The sequence below is a fragment of the Macaca mulatta genome, chromosome 20 (genome assembly GCF_049350105.2).
Source record: "Macaca mulatta isolate MMU2019108-1 chromosome 20, T2T-MMU8v2.0, whole genome shotgun sequence".
Lineage (NCBI taxonomy): Eukaryota > Metazoa > Chordata > Mammalia > Primates > Cercopithecidae > Macaca > Macaca mulatta.
In genome coordinates, this window is record NC_133425.1 from 4,649,386 (window position 1) to 4,663,584 (window position 14,199).

General features: G+C 42.1%; 3 protein-coding genes across 13 annotated transcripts in view; 2 read left to right on the top strand and 1 right to left on the bottom strand.

The window, feature by feature from the left end:
- The window catches only part of ZNF75A (zinc finger protein 75a), a 118,866-nt gene extending 110,682 nt beyond the window's left edge, over nucleotides 1-8,184 (top strand). The window contains exon 8 of the mRNA XM_077985481.1: nucleotides 8,131-8,184. The gene's annotated coding sequence lies outside the window, so the exon portion shown is untranslated. The remainder of the gene's footprint in view (nucleotides 1-8,130) is intronic.
- On the bottom strand, nucleotides 235-10,655 carry ZNF597 (zinc finger protein 597). 2 transcript variants are annotated; one of them, XM_001094766.5, is made up of 4 exons: nucleotides 10,511-10,655; nucleotides 10,274-10,359; nucleotides 8,350-8,476; nucleotides 235-5,348 (listed from the first exon to the last, which is right to left on the bottom strand). In XM_001094766.5, the coding sequence occupies exons 2-4, from the start codon at nucleotides 10,304-10,306 to the stop codon at nucleotides 4,234-4,236; spliced, it is 1,275 nt and encodes a 424-aa protein (XP_001094766.2). In that variant the 5' UTR covers nucleotides 10,307-10,359; nucleotides 10,511-10,655; the 3' UTR covers nucleotides 235-4,233. The 2 variants fall into 2 exon arrangements, with proteins under 2 accessions (XP_001094766.2, XP_077841656.1); XM_077985530.1 differs by having other exon boundaries at nucleotides 2,898-6,030.
- A 177-nt stretch (nucleotides 10,656-10,832) lies between these two features.
- NAA60 (N-alpha-acetyltransferase 60, NatF catalytic subunit) overlaps nucleotides 10,833-14,199 on the top strand; it is a 42,070-nt gene continuing 38,703 nt past the window's right edge. For 5 of the 10 annotated variants that reach the window (XR_001441604.3, XR_013410860.1, XR_001441605.3 and 2 more), the window contains exon 1: nucleotides 10,833-10,988. The gene's annotated coding sequence lies outside the window, so the exon portion shown is untranslated. 10 annotated transcript variants of the gene reach the window in all.

Consider the following 14,199-nt stretch of genomic DNA (forward strand, 5'->3'; position numbering starts at 1 on the left):
CATTGCCCCTGTACTTCTGTGTACAGCAAAGACGAAAGGAAATTGAGGTCTAGCGCTAGCTTCCCAGAATGACGCCGGAATTTTCTGCTGAGTTCCAGGGAGCAAGCGATTTTACTTCCCTTATTAAGCAGCACAAAGTCATTCACTTTCTAAACCACAATCCTAACAGTCTTCAAAATTTACCTCATTGCCACCTAAAACCACTTAAGTATTTTTTTAAAAAAGTTCACTTCATTGCCATCATCATAAAATATCATTTATTAGAAGCCAAATTGCACATTAGACGTAATCAATAACTTCAGAGCTTGCAAACTAGAGCGAAGACTGATGAGAATATGTCAAAAACAGTAAAACCAAAACATTAAACAAACAGTATAAGTGTATACAATAAATATAATTCTGAGGTATCCAAAGGAACTGGGGATTACAGCACATTCTTATGTTTACACAGAAGAATATTTATATTGTATTCTCCCCTACAGACTTAATGCAACGAGGAATGTCAATTTTAAAAGACAAAACACCTGTACTACTTAGATGGGCCTTGGAAAGATGGGTAATGGTCATCTTTGAATCAGATCAATAGCTCTCCTAAATTACAAAACTAAACCACATGAATATATACACTTCTAATGTAATGAACATCATTTTGTTAAACAGATGGTCAAAGCAAAAACACTTTCCTACTAAAATCCCACAGGGATAACAAGTTTAATGAACATTCAAAATAGACTATTCATATAAACTATAACCTGCTATGTCTCCCTTTGTACACATAGGCAGTAAATTGCAGATTACTTTGATCAGACTCTGCAGTTTCAGATTGTATAACATCTTATGCTGCAGTCACTAGAACATTGCCACTTAATTATATGGAAACTCAGGAGGCAAAGACTCAAAATGGCATTTACTGTGAAATGTCATTAGAGTTTTAACTCCCTGAATTATTGGGTTAGTCATTTTCTATGTTAAATGAGGAGGTGTCAATAGACTACCACCTGTAGCAACAAAGCTCTAAATAAAACTATTTTGAGTCCACCTCATCCAAAACAACTACATTCCACAATTTCTTAAATTACAAAATGTAAACTGCTGACAGCTGAATTCCATTGGAAAAATGCTGTTTCCATCAATGATGATTGTTTAACAGACTGTTTATTCCAGCAATCATGTTAAGGAACTGTTGGAAACACATTTTCATCACTGCATCAACAAAAACGAAGAAATTTGTCTGAGTCAATTTATTCAGCATAAAGTTTTCACTCTCATAGTGTGATTTCCATGCTGCAAAATGCAGTTAACCAATCATTCATAGCAATAAACTCTTGCATTTAGTTTTTCATTCCCATATTAACTTTTATCCAGTATTTGTGAATAGCACCTAACATGGTATAGGCTAGTATCTCTGAGTTAAGGACAATTTTATGGAATTTATCTCCATCAATTGACACTGTAAACAGAAGGGTGAAAAGCCATCATCACAAAAAGCCTGAAGCTCACCAGCAGATACATCTTTTCCTTCAATTCCCTGGGGGCAAAGCAGCTTGAATTACATCCAGCAAATGTATTTAAGTACAAGTGCACAATAAGCAAACAACTGAAAATATGCCTATTTCCCAGTAACTGACACTTAGGGGATTTTCATTTTTTTCTGCATACCAATCATTAACAGTATTATACCAAAAAGCCATTTTAGTTATACCCACATGTATGTTAATGTTTCTGAAAAGGGCTATTTTTTCTAATCTTTTAGGGAAGTTTGTCATAATCTTCCAAAATCTGGAGAATAAAACTGTAAAAATTAGAGGTTAATTGTGAAGGAAGACTCATGTGAAAAGGCAAACTTCCCTATTAAGGTGCAAAACAGGATGTATGGCACAAACTCTCGCTTTCTGCTATGTTTTCTAGGAGCCAAAACAAAAATGACAGCATCCATCTTTTGTATCACTCCCATTCTGTCCAAGTGCCTTCTAAGATATTCCCCTCTACTTCTTTCTGCAGCAACTCTGCTAATCCAGACCTTTCCCAATTTCATCCCCCATCCTGTGACTCATTAGATCTTTGACTGAAATATTAGGGTCCCTGATAAGTGCTGAGGCACCTGCCAGTTTCTCCCACTGAGGGCAAAAGCAGGAGAGCAAGGAGGTGGTGTTCTTGTTGTTATTTAACAAAGATCATGATAATCTCAGAGTTGGCTAATACGTAATCTAACTGGAGACTATCTTTCTACACATTTCAAAGCACCTCAGAGAAACCTGGAGGCTGGTGTCCTGTCTCCTAAGAGTGGAGACATCAGAAACAAAGAGCCAAGTCTGACCTTGACATACAGAGCAGCACATAGTCTCAACTGTGGATCTGCAAACCAGAAACAAGACAAAAATGACAAAAAGAGAGAAACTCTCTCTGGGTTTTTGTTAGTTTCAGTTTTCCTCTCACCTGAACAGTATCTTCCTGCCTCTACTCAGTAATAAGAGCTTAGCTGAGTAGCCAGCATCTTTTTGTACATTCAGTCCTCAATCTGCTGTTCTGTAGGACCACCTTCTGCTACCTTCCATACAATTAGTCCTCAAGAGTCTTTTATCTTTTCTCATGACGATTCCCAGCAACAATTCAATTTTAGCAAATATTATACTTTTATACTGTCTATTTAAGTAGAATGAGAGCATTCTTCCATCCTAATCAAAACCCATGTAAATACTGTTTTGCTGACAGGCATACAATCAACTTTAATGAGAAATTGTATATGAATCTATATTTACAAAATTCTGTGGTTCTTTAACATTAATAACCATACTATTTAACAATATTTTGCTCCAGTATTTATCTATAATAGCAGTATGTAAAGATCTACATATTATTAAGTATTTTGGTTAAAATCTAACAATTTTCTATATGCATTTTCTTTGGAGATGGAGAGGAAATGTTATGGGTGTTTTTTAAAAAACCAAAACCCAACTAAGACCTTCAGTACTGTACTCTGCAAAGTGTGAAATCTCTTATCTGATTAGAGAGACAAGAATTCAAACCTGAAGTCCTGGAGAGTCTTCTGCTGCTTTACAACTGTATATGTAAGTCAGGCTTTGGGTACAGCACAAAGGGAATGAAGGGGTTCCAGGATGCAAGCACACTGAATCGCCTTCATGATGACCATTCTCACCTACCTATCTCAGCTCCCCTTTCCCTGGCTGCTTGCAGTGTTACTACGTGGTGCAAATGCCAACAAATGCTGTAGTCTTGCAGACCTTTGGAGTCACAGAGACCCAAGCTTAATGTCAGTTTCACCACAATGTGATTTGTGTGCTGGGCAAAGTACTGACTTTACCCTCTGAGGACTTCAGTTTCCTCGTTTATGAAACAAAGGTTTTTTTTTTTTTTTTTTCCCTCTGTCACAGATTTATTCTGAAAATTAAATTAGATAATATATCGAAAGTAGCTAGCATGCTCACTGAGAAACAATTACAATTATTCATAGTAAGACAGGTAATGTGCTTCAGTAGCGATTTGGAGGCAAATCTTAGAAAAGAGCAAGTACTTTTTCCCCTCCCCAAGTCAAGTCCAGCCTCCAGAAAAGGGCTGCAGTTAGACTTCTAAAATTCTTGCAAACAATTGGGTCCTAAATGCCAGTACCTGCCCCTGGCATCAGAACCATGACAGAGAACTCTGTGGATACTAATGGCCATCAAGATATAAACTAGTCCACCCATTTGAGAACTTTTACAGGGCAGAAAAAAACTTCTAAATGCCTATGGGAATGCACATGTAAAACAGCAATCTTATACAAATATTACATTCAAATAGTTATAGCAGAAAAAAGTATAAAACATATAAAAGCATTTACTTTCCTAGATATAGCTGCAGAACTGGCAAAATATAAATAAATTCTCCTCCTTCTAAAAGTTAGAAACTATGTAAACAAAATTAAAAGAACTCTAGCAAGAGCCTTCATTTTAATGAAAATTGAATTTAAACAAAAGTTTTGTATCTTTTTCTGGCTCACAGTTGAACAGTAACCGAGTTCAAATCCTAGGTTCATTCACTAGCTTTGTGGCATGGATTTTGCGTCCCTAGTTATAAAATGGAAATGATACTGCCTAAATCAAGGTTGTGGTGAGAATTAAGTATTACATGGGAATGTGTGTAAAGTGCTTAGCACATTGCCTGGGACATATACAGTAACTGCTTCCCACCATACAGATACTGAAAAGCCCAATCACTAATAACAAGTTGTTAAATTTATGTGGTGTTTTTTATGTGAGTTCGCTTATGAGTAATGAGATGCAAATTTGACCTGAAACTTTTCCCACACACAGTACATTTAAAAGTTTCCTCTACCATGTGGCTCTTCTGGTGGCATGCAAGTTCTGAGTCCAAAGCAAAACTTTTCTCGCATGTTTTGCATGTATAGGGCCTTTCCTCTGTATGAATGTTCTGATGGGAAATAAGCTCAGAGAAACAAGGAAAGGTCATGTCACAGTCAGGACATTGCAAGGGCTTGAATTTTGAGAATGAGAAGAAATTGTCCCCATCATCGCTGCAGCGTTCAAAGTCCTCGTCGTGGCTCTTCTCAGAAAGGGCAGGATATGAGGACTGCCTGAAGCTCTTCAAGCACTTAGTGTGCTGGTACTGGGGGCCTGATATGAATGTTTCCTCAGGCAAAGCAAGATTTGGTTTCTCATTAAAATGTTTATCACGGTTAGTAGATTCGTAAGCTTTTTCAGCACTGTGGCTTTTCTGATGCTGTGCCAATCCTGGGAGCCACATAAAACCTCTACCACATATGCTACATGTATAGGGCTTCTCCTTTACATGGCTATTCACGTGTCGGGACAGATGCGAGTGCTGGCGAAAGCTGGCACTGCACTTGGCACACTTATAAGGTTTCTCACCAGTATGGATTCTCCTGTGTGTCCTCAGGTTGGCTCTATGATTGAAGATCTTCCCACAGTCACCACATTTATGTTTTTTCTCTCCTGAATGAACTTTCTGATGCAAAACCAGGTATGAATGATCGCTGAAGTTTTGGTCACACTCAGGACATTTATACACATTTTTGGCTCCTTCCCAGGAAGAATCAAGAATTTCAGAAAGTGTGTTGGTTCCTAAATATTCAGAGAGTTCTACTAACGGGGTGTGGTTTTCAATGGTAACTAAAAGGCTGATGACCCTTCTCTTGCAAGTGGGAGTTCCACTTAATATTTTCCCTTCAGGGTTTCCAACTCCATCCTCAGAGAATTTTTCTGGGTAAGGGACAAGGGGTGCAGCAATGGGGTACTTTTCTAGGGCAAGCTCGTCAAGTTCCATAGACTCTAGGCTTAACTGCTGATTAATCTCTGGCTTGCCTTCCTCTCCTGTTGATAAAAACAAAAGAAAGCAAAACATAGACAATACCTTCAAGGGATACTGGGAAAAAAGTAAGCTAAAAGGTAGTTACAAAGAAGACCAGGAAACTTTAGAAGGGTTATCCTATAACCCAGACATGAAACACACAAAATCAGGACGAAGCAGACTCTCCTGGTCTCCCAGAAGATCCAGTTTTGGGTGAATATCCAAAGGTAAGGAGGGAGAATAGCTATAACTAAGTCAGAGTCCAGTGGGATAGGTACTAAGGACAATCTCGGTAGTGGCTGTCTAGAGGTGAACTTTTCCAGCTTGTCTATTTACACCTCAAGAGCCTTTCATTTTTGAAGCTATCTCAAGCGACAGCAGAACAATTAACAATTGGAAAAAAGATTAGGATTCATATTTATCACGAAAGAGAGGGGTTGGGCAAGTGTCTCACGCCTGTAATCTCAGCACTTTGGGAAGCTGAGGTGGGAGGATCACTTGAGGCTAGAAGTTTGAGACCAGTCTGGGCAACATAGTGAGACTCCATCTCTACAAAAAATAATTTTTAAAAATTAGCCAGGCTTGGTGGCACATGCCTGTAGTCCTAGATACTCAGGAGGCTGAGGCAGGAGGATCACTTGAGCTCAGGAGTTTTGAGTTGTGCCATTGCACTCCAACCTAGGTGATAGCCTAGGTGACTTGTTTCTTAAAAAAAAAAAAAAAAAAAAAGATAAGATGACAGCAAGAATGAGGGAGAAAGAAAATAATTTTTAAAAAGAAAAGAAAGCAATTAAGTGAGCATTTTTCTCCTATAACAGAGAAGCACACAGGTTATCAGAAACAGTTTCATTATCAACAGAAGAACTCTCCAGAATCTCTTTATCCCTCACTGAGGAAAGATCAAGGTAGAAGGCTATGTGTACTGCATGAAAATAACAGCCAATCTACTTACAAGGATGGCTGACAAAACTAACATTCCTTTGTAATATTTTCCAAGTATTCTTCAGTTATAACGCAGATATATCGATACAAAAGGAACCTTTCTTTCCAGAGAAACAAAGTTCTATGATTTTCCCAACTCACTGACTAGAAAGGGCTGCAGTATAGTGCATGGGAATCCAAACAGTACCAAGTGGTTTTGCTGATTTGAGGAGACTGAGTTCAGAGATCAGGGATGCCAAGGCAGCTAGAATTTGAAAGCAAAACAGCAAAGAGGCAGCTGCTCAGAAAGAGCGCTCAGGTCATCTACATGGGGTCCTCTTAAGACTTTCCTGAGGCTAGGTACAGTGGCTCACACCTGTAATCCCAGCACACTGGGAGGCTGAGGTGGGAGGATCACTTGAGCCGTGGAGTTCGAGACCAGCCTGGGCAATATGGCAAAGCCCTGTCTCTACAAAAAAAACAAAAAAATTAGCTAGGCATGGTAGTGCATGCCTGTAGTCCCAGCTACTTGGGAGGCTGAGGTGGGAGGACTGCTTGAGCCTGGGAGGTCAGCGCTGCAGTGAGCCGTGATTGTGCCACTGCACTCCAGCCTGAGAGTCAGATCAAGATACTGTATCAAAAAACAAAACCAAATACAAAAAAACCCACAACTTTGGCTGAGTAATCTACAAGTGCATGAAGAAACTACCCAATGCTGTGGAAAGAACCGCCTAAAAGGAGTAACAGAGCAATAACCAGTCCATGTTGCCTCCAGCCAAAGTGGAAAGACATAAGACATTGAGCAGCAATGTCCATGGAAAAATACTGCCTTAGCAGTAACTCAAATAAGCCCTAGCAGAAAGCTTGATCTGAACCCATCCTAACAAAGCAAAAAAAAAAAAGCACACCTTGAAACAATCAAACTGACCCCAAGTAACTTAACCGCCTCCCACAACAAAATCCAAAATATTTTAAAAAATGCAACGAAATCCTGGCTCCAAAAACATAAAATTCTTAATCCAACATCCAACCAAAATTTACATGAAAGTAAAGAAAATATAGAAAATATAACCCATAACTAGAAGACAAATCAATTAATAGAAACAGACCCAGAAACCACATCAATGATAAAACTAGCAGGAAAAAAAAGTTTAAATAACCATTATAAATATACTCCATAAGTTTAAGCAGATAGAAGACAACATGAACATGATGAAGAGAAAAGTGGAAGATAGAAAATATGAGTTATTTAGAATAACTAGTTATTCTAGTTGTTCTTTTCTGACTAGGATTGAGTATCTAAACTATTCCAAATTATTTAGAATAATTACTTAGAACAAATAAATAGAATAGTTTAGATACTCAATCCTAGTCAGAAATAAAATCCACTGAGGCACAGGAGTCCATCTGTGTATGGTTCCCCATAGGTGAGAAAGGCATAGCACCCCTTAAGAGTAAATCAATTTCCAGTCTTTAGCAAATGATAGTGATCGATACTAACGGGATTTCCCAAGTAAAATTGTAAACTAACTGCAATAAATGTTTGTGAAAGATTACCAAATACTGCCATCTCTTGTAGTAAACCACAGGCACTGTACTAGACTGAAGTTTTGTCTTTAAAAAATCATTTCGGCCGGGCGCGGTGGCTTATGCCTGTAATCCCAGCACTTTGGGAGGCTGAGGCGGGCAGATCATGAGGTCAGGAGATTGAGACCATCCTGGCTAACACGGTGAAACCCCGTCACTACTAAAAATACAAAAAATTAGCCAGGCGTGGTGTTGGGCGCCTATAGTCCCAGCTACTCGGGAGGGTGAGGCAGAAGAATGGCGTGAACCTAGGAGGCGGAGCTTGCAGTGAGCAGAGATCGCACCACTGCACTCCAGTCTGCGAGACAGAGCCAGACTCCGTCTCAAAAAAAAAAAAAAAAAAAAAAGAAAGAAATCATCTCATATTTTAAAACTTTTTCTCTCATACAATTATCATCTCCACATAAATTACTCAGGCACAGGTCCCACTCCACCATACCAACATGTGGAAAAAGCATTAAGTTCTCATCCTAGAACTGACAAAAGTTCCAGATGCAAGAAAAACAATTGCCTTACCCATCAAGGCCGCATCCTCCAAACACTCCTTTGTAGCATCTCTACTGAGGGACATCTGGGCAGGGTGCAGAGTCACACACTCCTCTTGAGAAAAATACACTGCCAGATCCTCAAAGAGTATTGGTCCCTGAAACATAAGAGCCTGTGTCAGTACAAGAGGGTGGAGGGTCAGTCCCTTACTTAACCTAGGAAGGATGAGAAGAGCTAGAAACATCAGATGCATGGGATAAAAGGGCTTGGTGTAAAAGGTTCTTGAGTGCAGGAGTGGGGTAAATGGGTTCTAAGGGGTGGGGTGAGGGTTGGAAAGAAGAGAGTAATCATGGATATTTTTAGGCAGTGGTATAAGGATGGTGGACTGTGACAATTATAGTCTATCTTGGAAGAGAAAAGATAAGGGAACAGCTCTTGGGGGAAAAACCATTAAGTAAGGATGCTCTAAGAAAAGGAGAAGGTTGGGGCCGGGTGCGGTAGCTCATGCCTGTAATCCCAACACTTTGGGAGTCTGAGGGGGGCGGATGACTTGAGGTCAGGAGTTCGAGACCAGCCTGGCCAATATGGTGAAACCCTGTCTCTAGTAAAATTACAAAAATTAAGGCCGGGCACAGTGGCTCATGCCTGTAACCCCAGCACTTTGGGAGGTGGAGGCGAGTGGATTACCTGAGGTCAGGAGTTCAAGACCAGCCTGACCAACATGGTGAAACTCTGTCTCCACTAAATACAAAAAATTAGCCAGATGTGGTGGCGCATGCCTGTAATCCCAGCTACTTGGGAGGCTGACGCAGGAGAATCATTTGAACCCAGGAGGAAGAGGTTGCAGTTAGCCGAGATTGTGCCACTGCACTCCAGCCTGGGCAACAGAGCAAAATTCCATCTCAAAAAAATAAATAAATAAATAAATAAATAAATAAATAAATAAAATAAAAACAAATTAAAATGAAAATAGCTGGGTGTGGTGGCATGTGCCTGTAGTCCCAGCTACTTGGGAGGCTGGGACAAGAGAATCGCTTGAATCCGGGAAGCAGAGATTGCAAGGAGCTGAGATCGCACCATTGCACTCCAGCCTAGGCATCACAGCGAGACTCCATCTCAAAAAATAAAAAAAAGAAAAAAGAAAAGAAAAGAAGGTTGGGTAGCCCAGGAAGAATCATAAAGAGATAAAGGTTACAGGATTCTCCCAACATCCTTCCCTTTGCTATTTCCTCTCTTTCGTCCCCATGACACTCATTGCTAAGCTCACTCCAGCGCTTCATCCAGGCCTACCCCACCTTCCCTAATGGTGTGATAATGAATCACCTGGGATTTACTATTACTCTACAAGTGCAGAGTCTAGAAATGTGCTTAATTTAAAAATCCATTCAAATTGGATAAGTACCAAATCTGTACTTTTGGGAACCATTCCAGAAAGTCACTTTTAATCCTAGCACTTTGGGAGGTCGAGATGGGAGGACAGCTGGAAAGCCAGGAGTTCCTGGGCAAAGCCGCAAGACTCCATCCCCATAAAGAATTTTTAAAAGTGGCCAGACACTGTGGTATGCGCGCCTCTCAGCTACTCGAGAAGCTGAGGCGCGAGGATTCCCTGAGTTCCAGATGGAGCTATGATGTCAGCACTGCACTCCAGCCAGAAAAGCAACACTCCAGCGACAAGGCCAGACCTTATCTCTAAACAAAACAGATAAGACACTGAGAAACTCTCTCAGAGATTCCTCCAAGGGCCCCGCTCCCAGTTGGCAGTTCTGAAAGAAGGAAGTTGGTAAACCACTTCTATATGCCTGGTCTTGGAAAGAAGAACGCTTGGTCAAAGGGCTATTTGGGGCTCAGGTGCACTCCTACCACAACATGAATGCCCAACCCTCCTCCAAAGGAGGGGGTCAGGAAGAGACCGAAAGCAGCAACAAACTTGGACGAAAAAGGTACCTCCACTCACCTGAGCCTCGGGAGTCGGGGGCATGGACGCCATTTGGCGGATGGGGAATGCCTTCTTCAAGACGCCACAGGGACTTCGAGACGAAGCTGCGGGGGGAGAGAATAGTCTTTAAACGGACCTATTCTGCGGCTAGGCTCCTCCAGTACCCCAGCCTCCCTCGATTACCTCCGAACCCCCCTTAAAAACCTACGCTGACTGCACCTCCTCCTGGCCCGGCCTCGAAAGGGGCCCACTTACCGCTCGGCTGCTAATGACAGGCTTTGCGCTCCCGGACAGGAGCTGCAGAAAGCGACGCCCAACCGGGACGCGACGAAGAACGCCACGGCCGCTGCAAAACTCCCACGCTCTCATGCTCCTCTACGCAAGAGCTGCGGGAAAAGCCGCCGGAAGCGACCCGCCCCCAGCCCTATCCGCCATTCTGCCCTTTGATTGGTCGGAGTTCTCCCGAAGGGGAAGTCCTTCTTTTGTGTTGACCAATCGAACACCTTAACCGAGGACCTGTAGCTACTGGGCAGCTGCGAGAAGTAGTTTTCCTCCTTTTCTCTAAGCAAGCATTTCCGCTTCCGCTGGCGGGGTCTCCCCTGTGAGCTCCGGGCCTGTTTACCCGCTAAAGTAGAGTCTTAGGGTGAACCCAGAGGGACGTAATGTTTCCGAGAAGAAGGGCAGAAAGAAGACTGGGAGACACCGGAACTCGAAAGAAAATCGGTAACAAAATGTGGGTTTGGCCAACAGTGCCCTGTAGGCCTGAAATTTTGGTCTGGCCAGAGCGGGGTGATTGAGAGGCCGGGGGTTCGGGCCTAGCCTGGGCTTGAGCTGTCCTTTGTGTCTTGGGCGGATGGTGGGGCCGTAGAACATGAAGGAATGTCTTTTTCTACGTTCACAACGTTGACATCGGTGTAGGCCAGGTTGCTAGGCTCCGACTCCAAGTGTTCTAGAGGCATTATGTATTTTACCCGTAGCTGCAGCCTAACCGAGCCGCGTCAGCTCCATAGTCACAGAGGACCCCACGCGGGTATAGAGCCCTAGGTTTGCGTCGCGGGACATTGTTCGCCCCCAGATACCTCACATTCAGCCTACCCTAGAGCCAGTTATTTCCTATTGTTTGTTGGCGGAAGAGGGAGTGCCCTAGTGTAGAGATTTGGAATTGGAAAATTGAACTCCGTCCCAAGCTCTGACACTGATTGGTTGGTAATCTTGGCCAGTTTACAACTTTGCTTTCCTCAGCTGCAAACAGCTCAGGATGCCTCTCTGGGCTAACTCAGAGGGTAGTTTCAGATTATAAGATAATGTAAGTGAAAGAAATTGTCCGTTTATAAAGGTGTTTGGGGGGGGAAAAAAAGACGAAAATGATAGGTACCTTCCTTGATAGAAAAGCCTGAAAAGTCTCAACATATTTCCTTATTCTAGTGCCAGGCACATCCCTGTATCTAAAAGCTTAATGAATGGCTGCATGGTTATTAAAACAATATTAGGAGATTTGACAAGTTAGGTAATGTGATTTTGTGGAATATCTGATAGGATAGTTTCAGCTACAAGTAACAGCAAACCCACCGAAATGATTTTCAAAGAGCAGTTGCAGGTTGGTTAATTTGGTGGTCCAGTGACAACATCAAGGTCCCAGTGCTTCTCCTCTGCCACCCTTAGCATGTTGGTAAAGTTGACAGTAGAATCCAGGTAAAATATGCAGACATGTATTGTGTCATGTACCCATTCTAAACTAGTTATTACCAAGAATAAATATCATAATTATTTGGGGCCCATCATGCTTCAGCCCTTGTCACTAGGGGAAGGACCCAGCCTCCCATGATACTCTACCTGCACAAAATCAGGGCTTTGTTACAAATGAAAAGAGATGTGGAAAGTAAGTTAGATAAGAAACAGCAGTATCTGCCACAAATGACATCTCTTGACAGCTAAGAGCTAGACCTTATGGGGATGGATCACAAAAGAGGTACCTGGGGAGTCCCAGTAAAGGTGCTTCCAGGACAGGTGGAAGAATGGTAAGAACAAACTTCCCTACAGGCTAGACCAGTCCAAAGCATACATGTTGAAGAAGAACTAATAGCCTGTATATGAAGGTGTAAGCCAAATAAATGTTCATTATTGAGTCACTGTGGTGTTAACGTAGTCATCTTTCCATTCTCGGTTTGTGCTTATCTTTTTTTTTTTTTTTTTTTTGAGACAGAGTCTCACTCTGTAGCCAGTCGGGAGTGTGGTGGCACAATGTCAGCTCACTGCAACCTCTGCCTCCTGGGTTCAAGTGATTCTCCTGCCTCAGCCTCCCGAGTAACTGGCACAGGCACCTGCCACCACACCTGGCTAATTTTTTTTTTTTTTTTTTTTTTGTATTTTTAGTAGAGATGGGGCTGCATCATATTGGCCAAGATGGCCTCGATCTCGTGACCTTGTGATCCACCCGCATTGGCCCCCCAAAGTGCTGGGATTACAAGCATGAGCCACCGCGCCCGGCCTATTTAATGCTTTTTTTTTTTTTTTTTTGAGACGGAGTCTCGCTCTGTCGCCCAGGCCGGAATGCAGTGCCCGGATCGCGGCTCACTGCAAGCTCCGCCTCCCGGGTTTACGCCATTCTCCTGCCTCAGCCTCCCGAGTAGCTGGAACTACAGGTGCCCGCCACCTTGCCCGGCTATTTTTTTTGTATTTTTTAGTAGAGACGAGGTTTCACCGTGTTAGCCAGGATAGTCTCGATCTCCTGACCTCGTGATCTGCCCATCTTGGCCTCCCAAAGTGCTGGGATTACAGGCTTGAGCCACCACGCCCGGCCTTTAATGCTATTCTTACATCAGTGATGTCTCATTGTAGTCTGAGATTCTCCTGATCTGGATTTGTGGCTCTTTCACCAAGAACAGGAGACTCCCATGGCTCTCTTCTTTAAATCCTGTTGCCATAATTACAAAGAAATAAACACAGTTTCCAAGGCTTTGAAATGAAGCCTGTGATATTAACTCAGTGGATTACCAGAGAGAGGGATATACCTGAAATGGGAGAGGAAACAATCTTCCCTAGACTATCTTTCCTAAGAGCTATCAAAACTATAAACAAGTAGACCAAGGAGGAGGAAGCTTGAAAGCTTTATCTTCCTGAAAATAAAGAGATGACATACAAAGTCCAAGATAGACCAAGATTGAAAAATTAGACTGCATTATACCCCTAACTCAGTTTTGTAAATCACAAATGCTTGACTGTATATCTACTATATGTTCAAGTAACATATTTTAATTATCAAAATTTAAAAATCCTTCCACCACAATCTTTTGCAAGTTTTTCCATTTCTGTCTTTAACATGGTACCAGTAATAACAACTACAACCTGTTTGTGTTGAAATTCTTTCTATAGCCCAGCATCTGCTTTCTCTGAAAATTATCTTTTTAAAAATATTAAAAATAACATAATTACAAAAGCAGTATATGTGCATTTTAGAAAGTTAGAAAATACAGGGGGAAAAATGGCACCACATTCCTGTCACCCAGAGATCACCACTATTTACTATTTATTTATTTATTTATTTGTTGAGACAGAGTCTCACTGTTGCCCAGACTGGAGTGCAGTGGTGCAGTCTCTGCTCACTGCAACTTTCGCCTCCCGGGTTCAAGTGATTCTCATGCCTCATCTACCAGAGTAGCTGGGATGACAGGCGCATGCCACCACACCCATTTAATTTTTGTATTTTTCGTAGAGATGTGGTTTCCCCATGTTGGCCAGGCTGGTCTGAAACTCCTGGCCTCAAGTGATTTGCCCACATCAGCCTCCCAAAGTGCTGGGATTATAGGTATGAGCCACCACACCTGGTCTACTCACTGCAACCTCCATCTCCTGGGTTCAAGCGATTCTTCTGGCTCAACCTCCCGAGTAGCTGGTACTACAGGTGTGCGCCACCATGCCTGGCTAATTTTTGTATTTTTAGTAGA

Bases quoted from the DNA above. Each gene is read 5' to 3' on its own strand.
- ZNF597 (XM_001094766.5), bottom strand. From the start codon at position 10,306: ATGGCGTCCATGCCCCCGACTCCCGAGGCTCAG. The intron at 8,477-10,273 runs GTGAGTGGAGGT...CTTATGTTTCAG, and splicing joins CCCCGACTCCCGAGGCTCAG to GGACCAATACTCTTTGAGGA. The intron at 5,349-8,349 runs GTAAGGCAATTG...TTTTATCAACAG, and splicing joins GGAGGATGCGGCCTTGATGG to GAGAGGAAGGCAAGCCAGAG.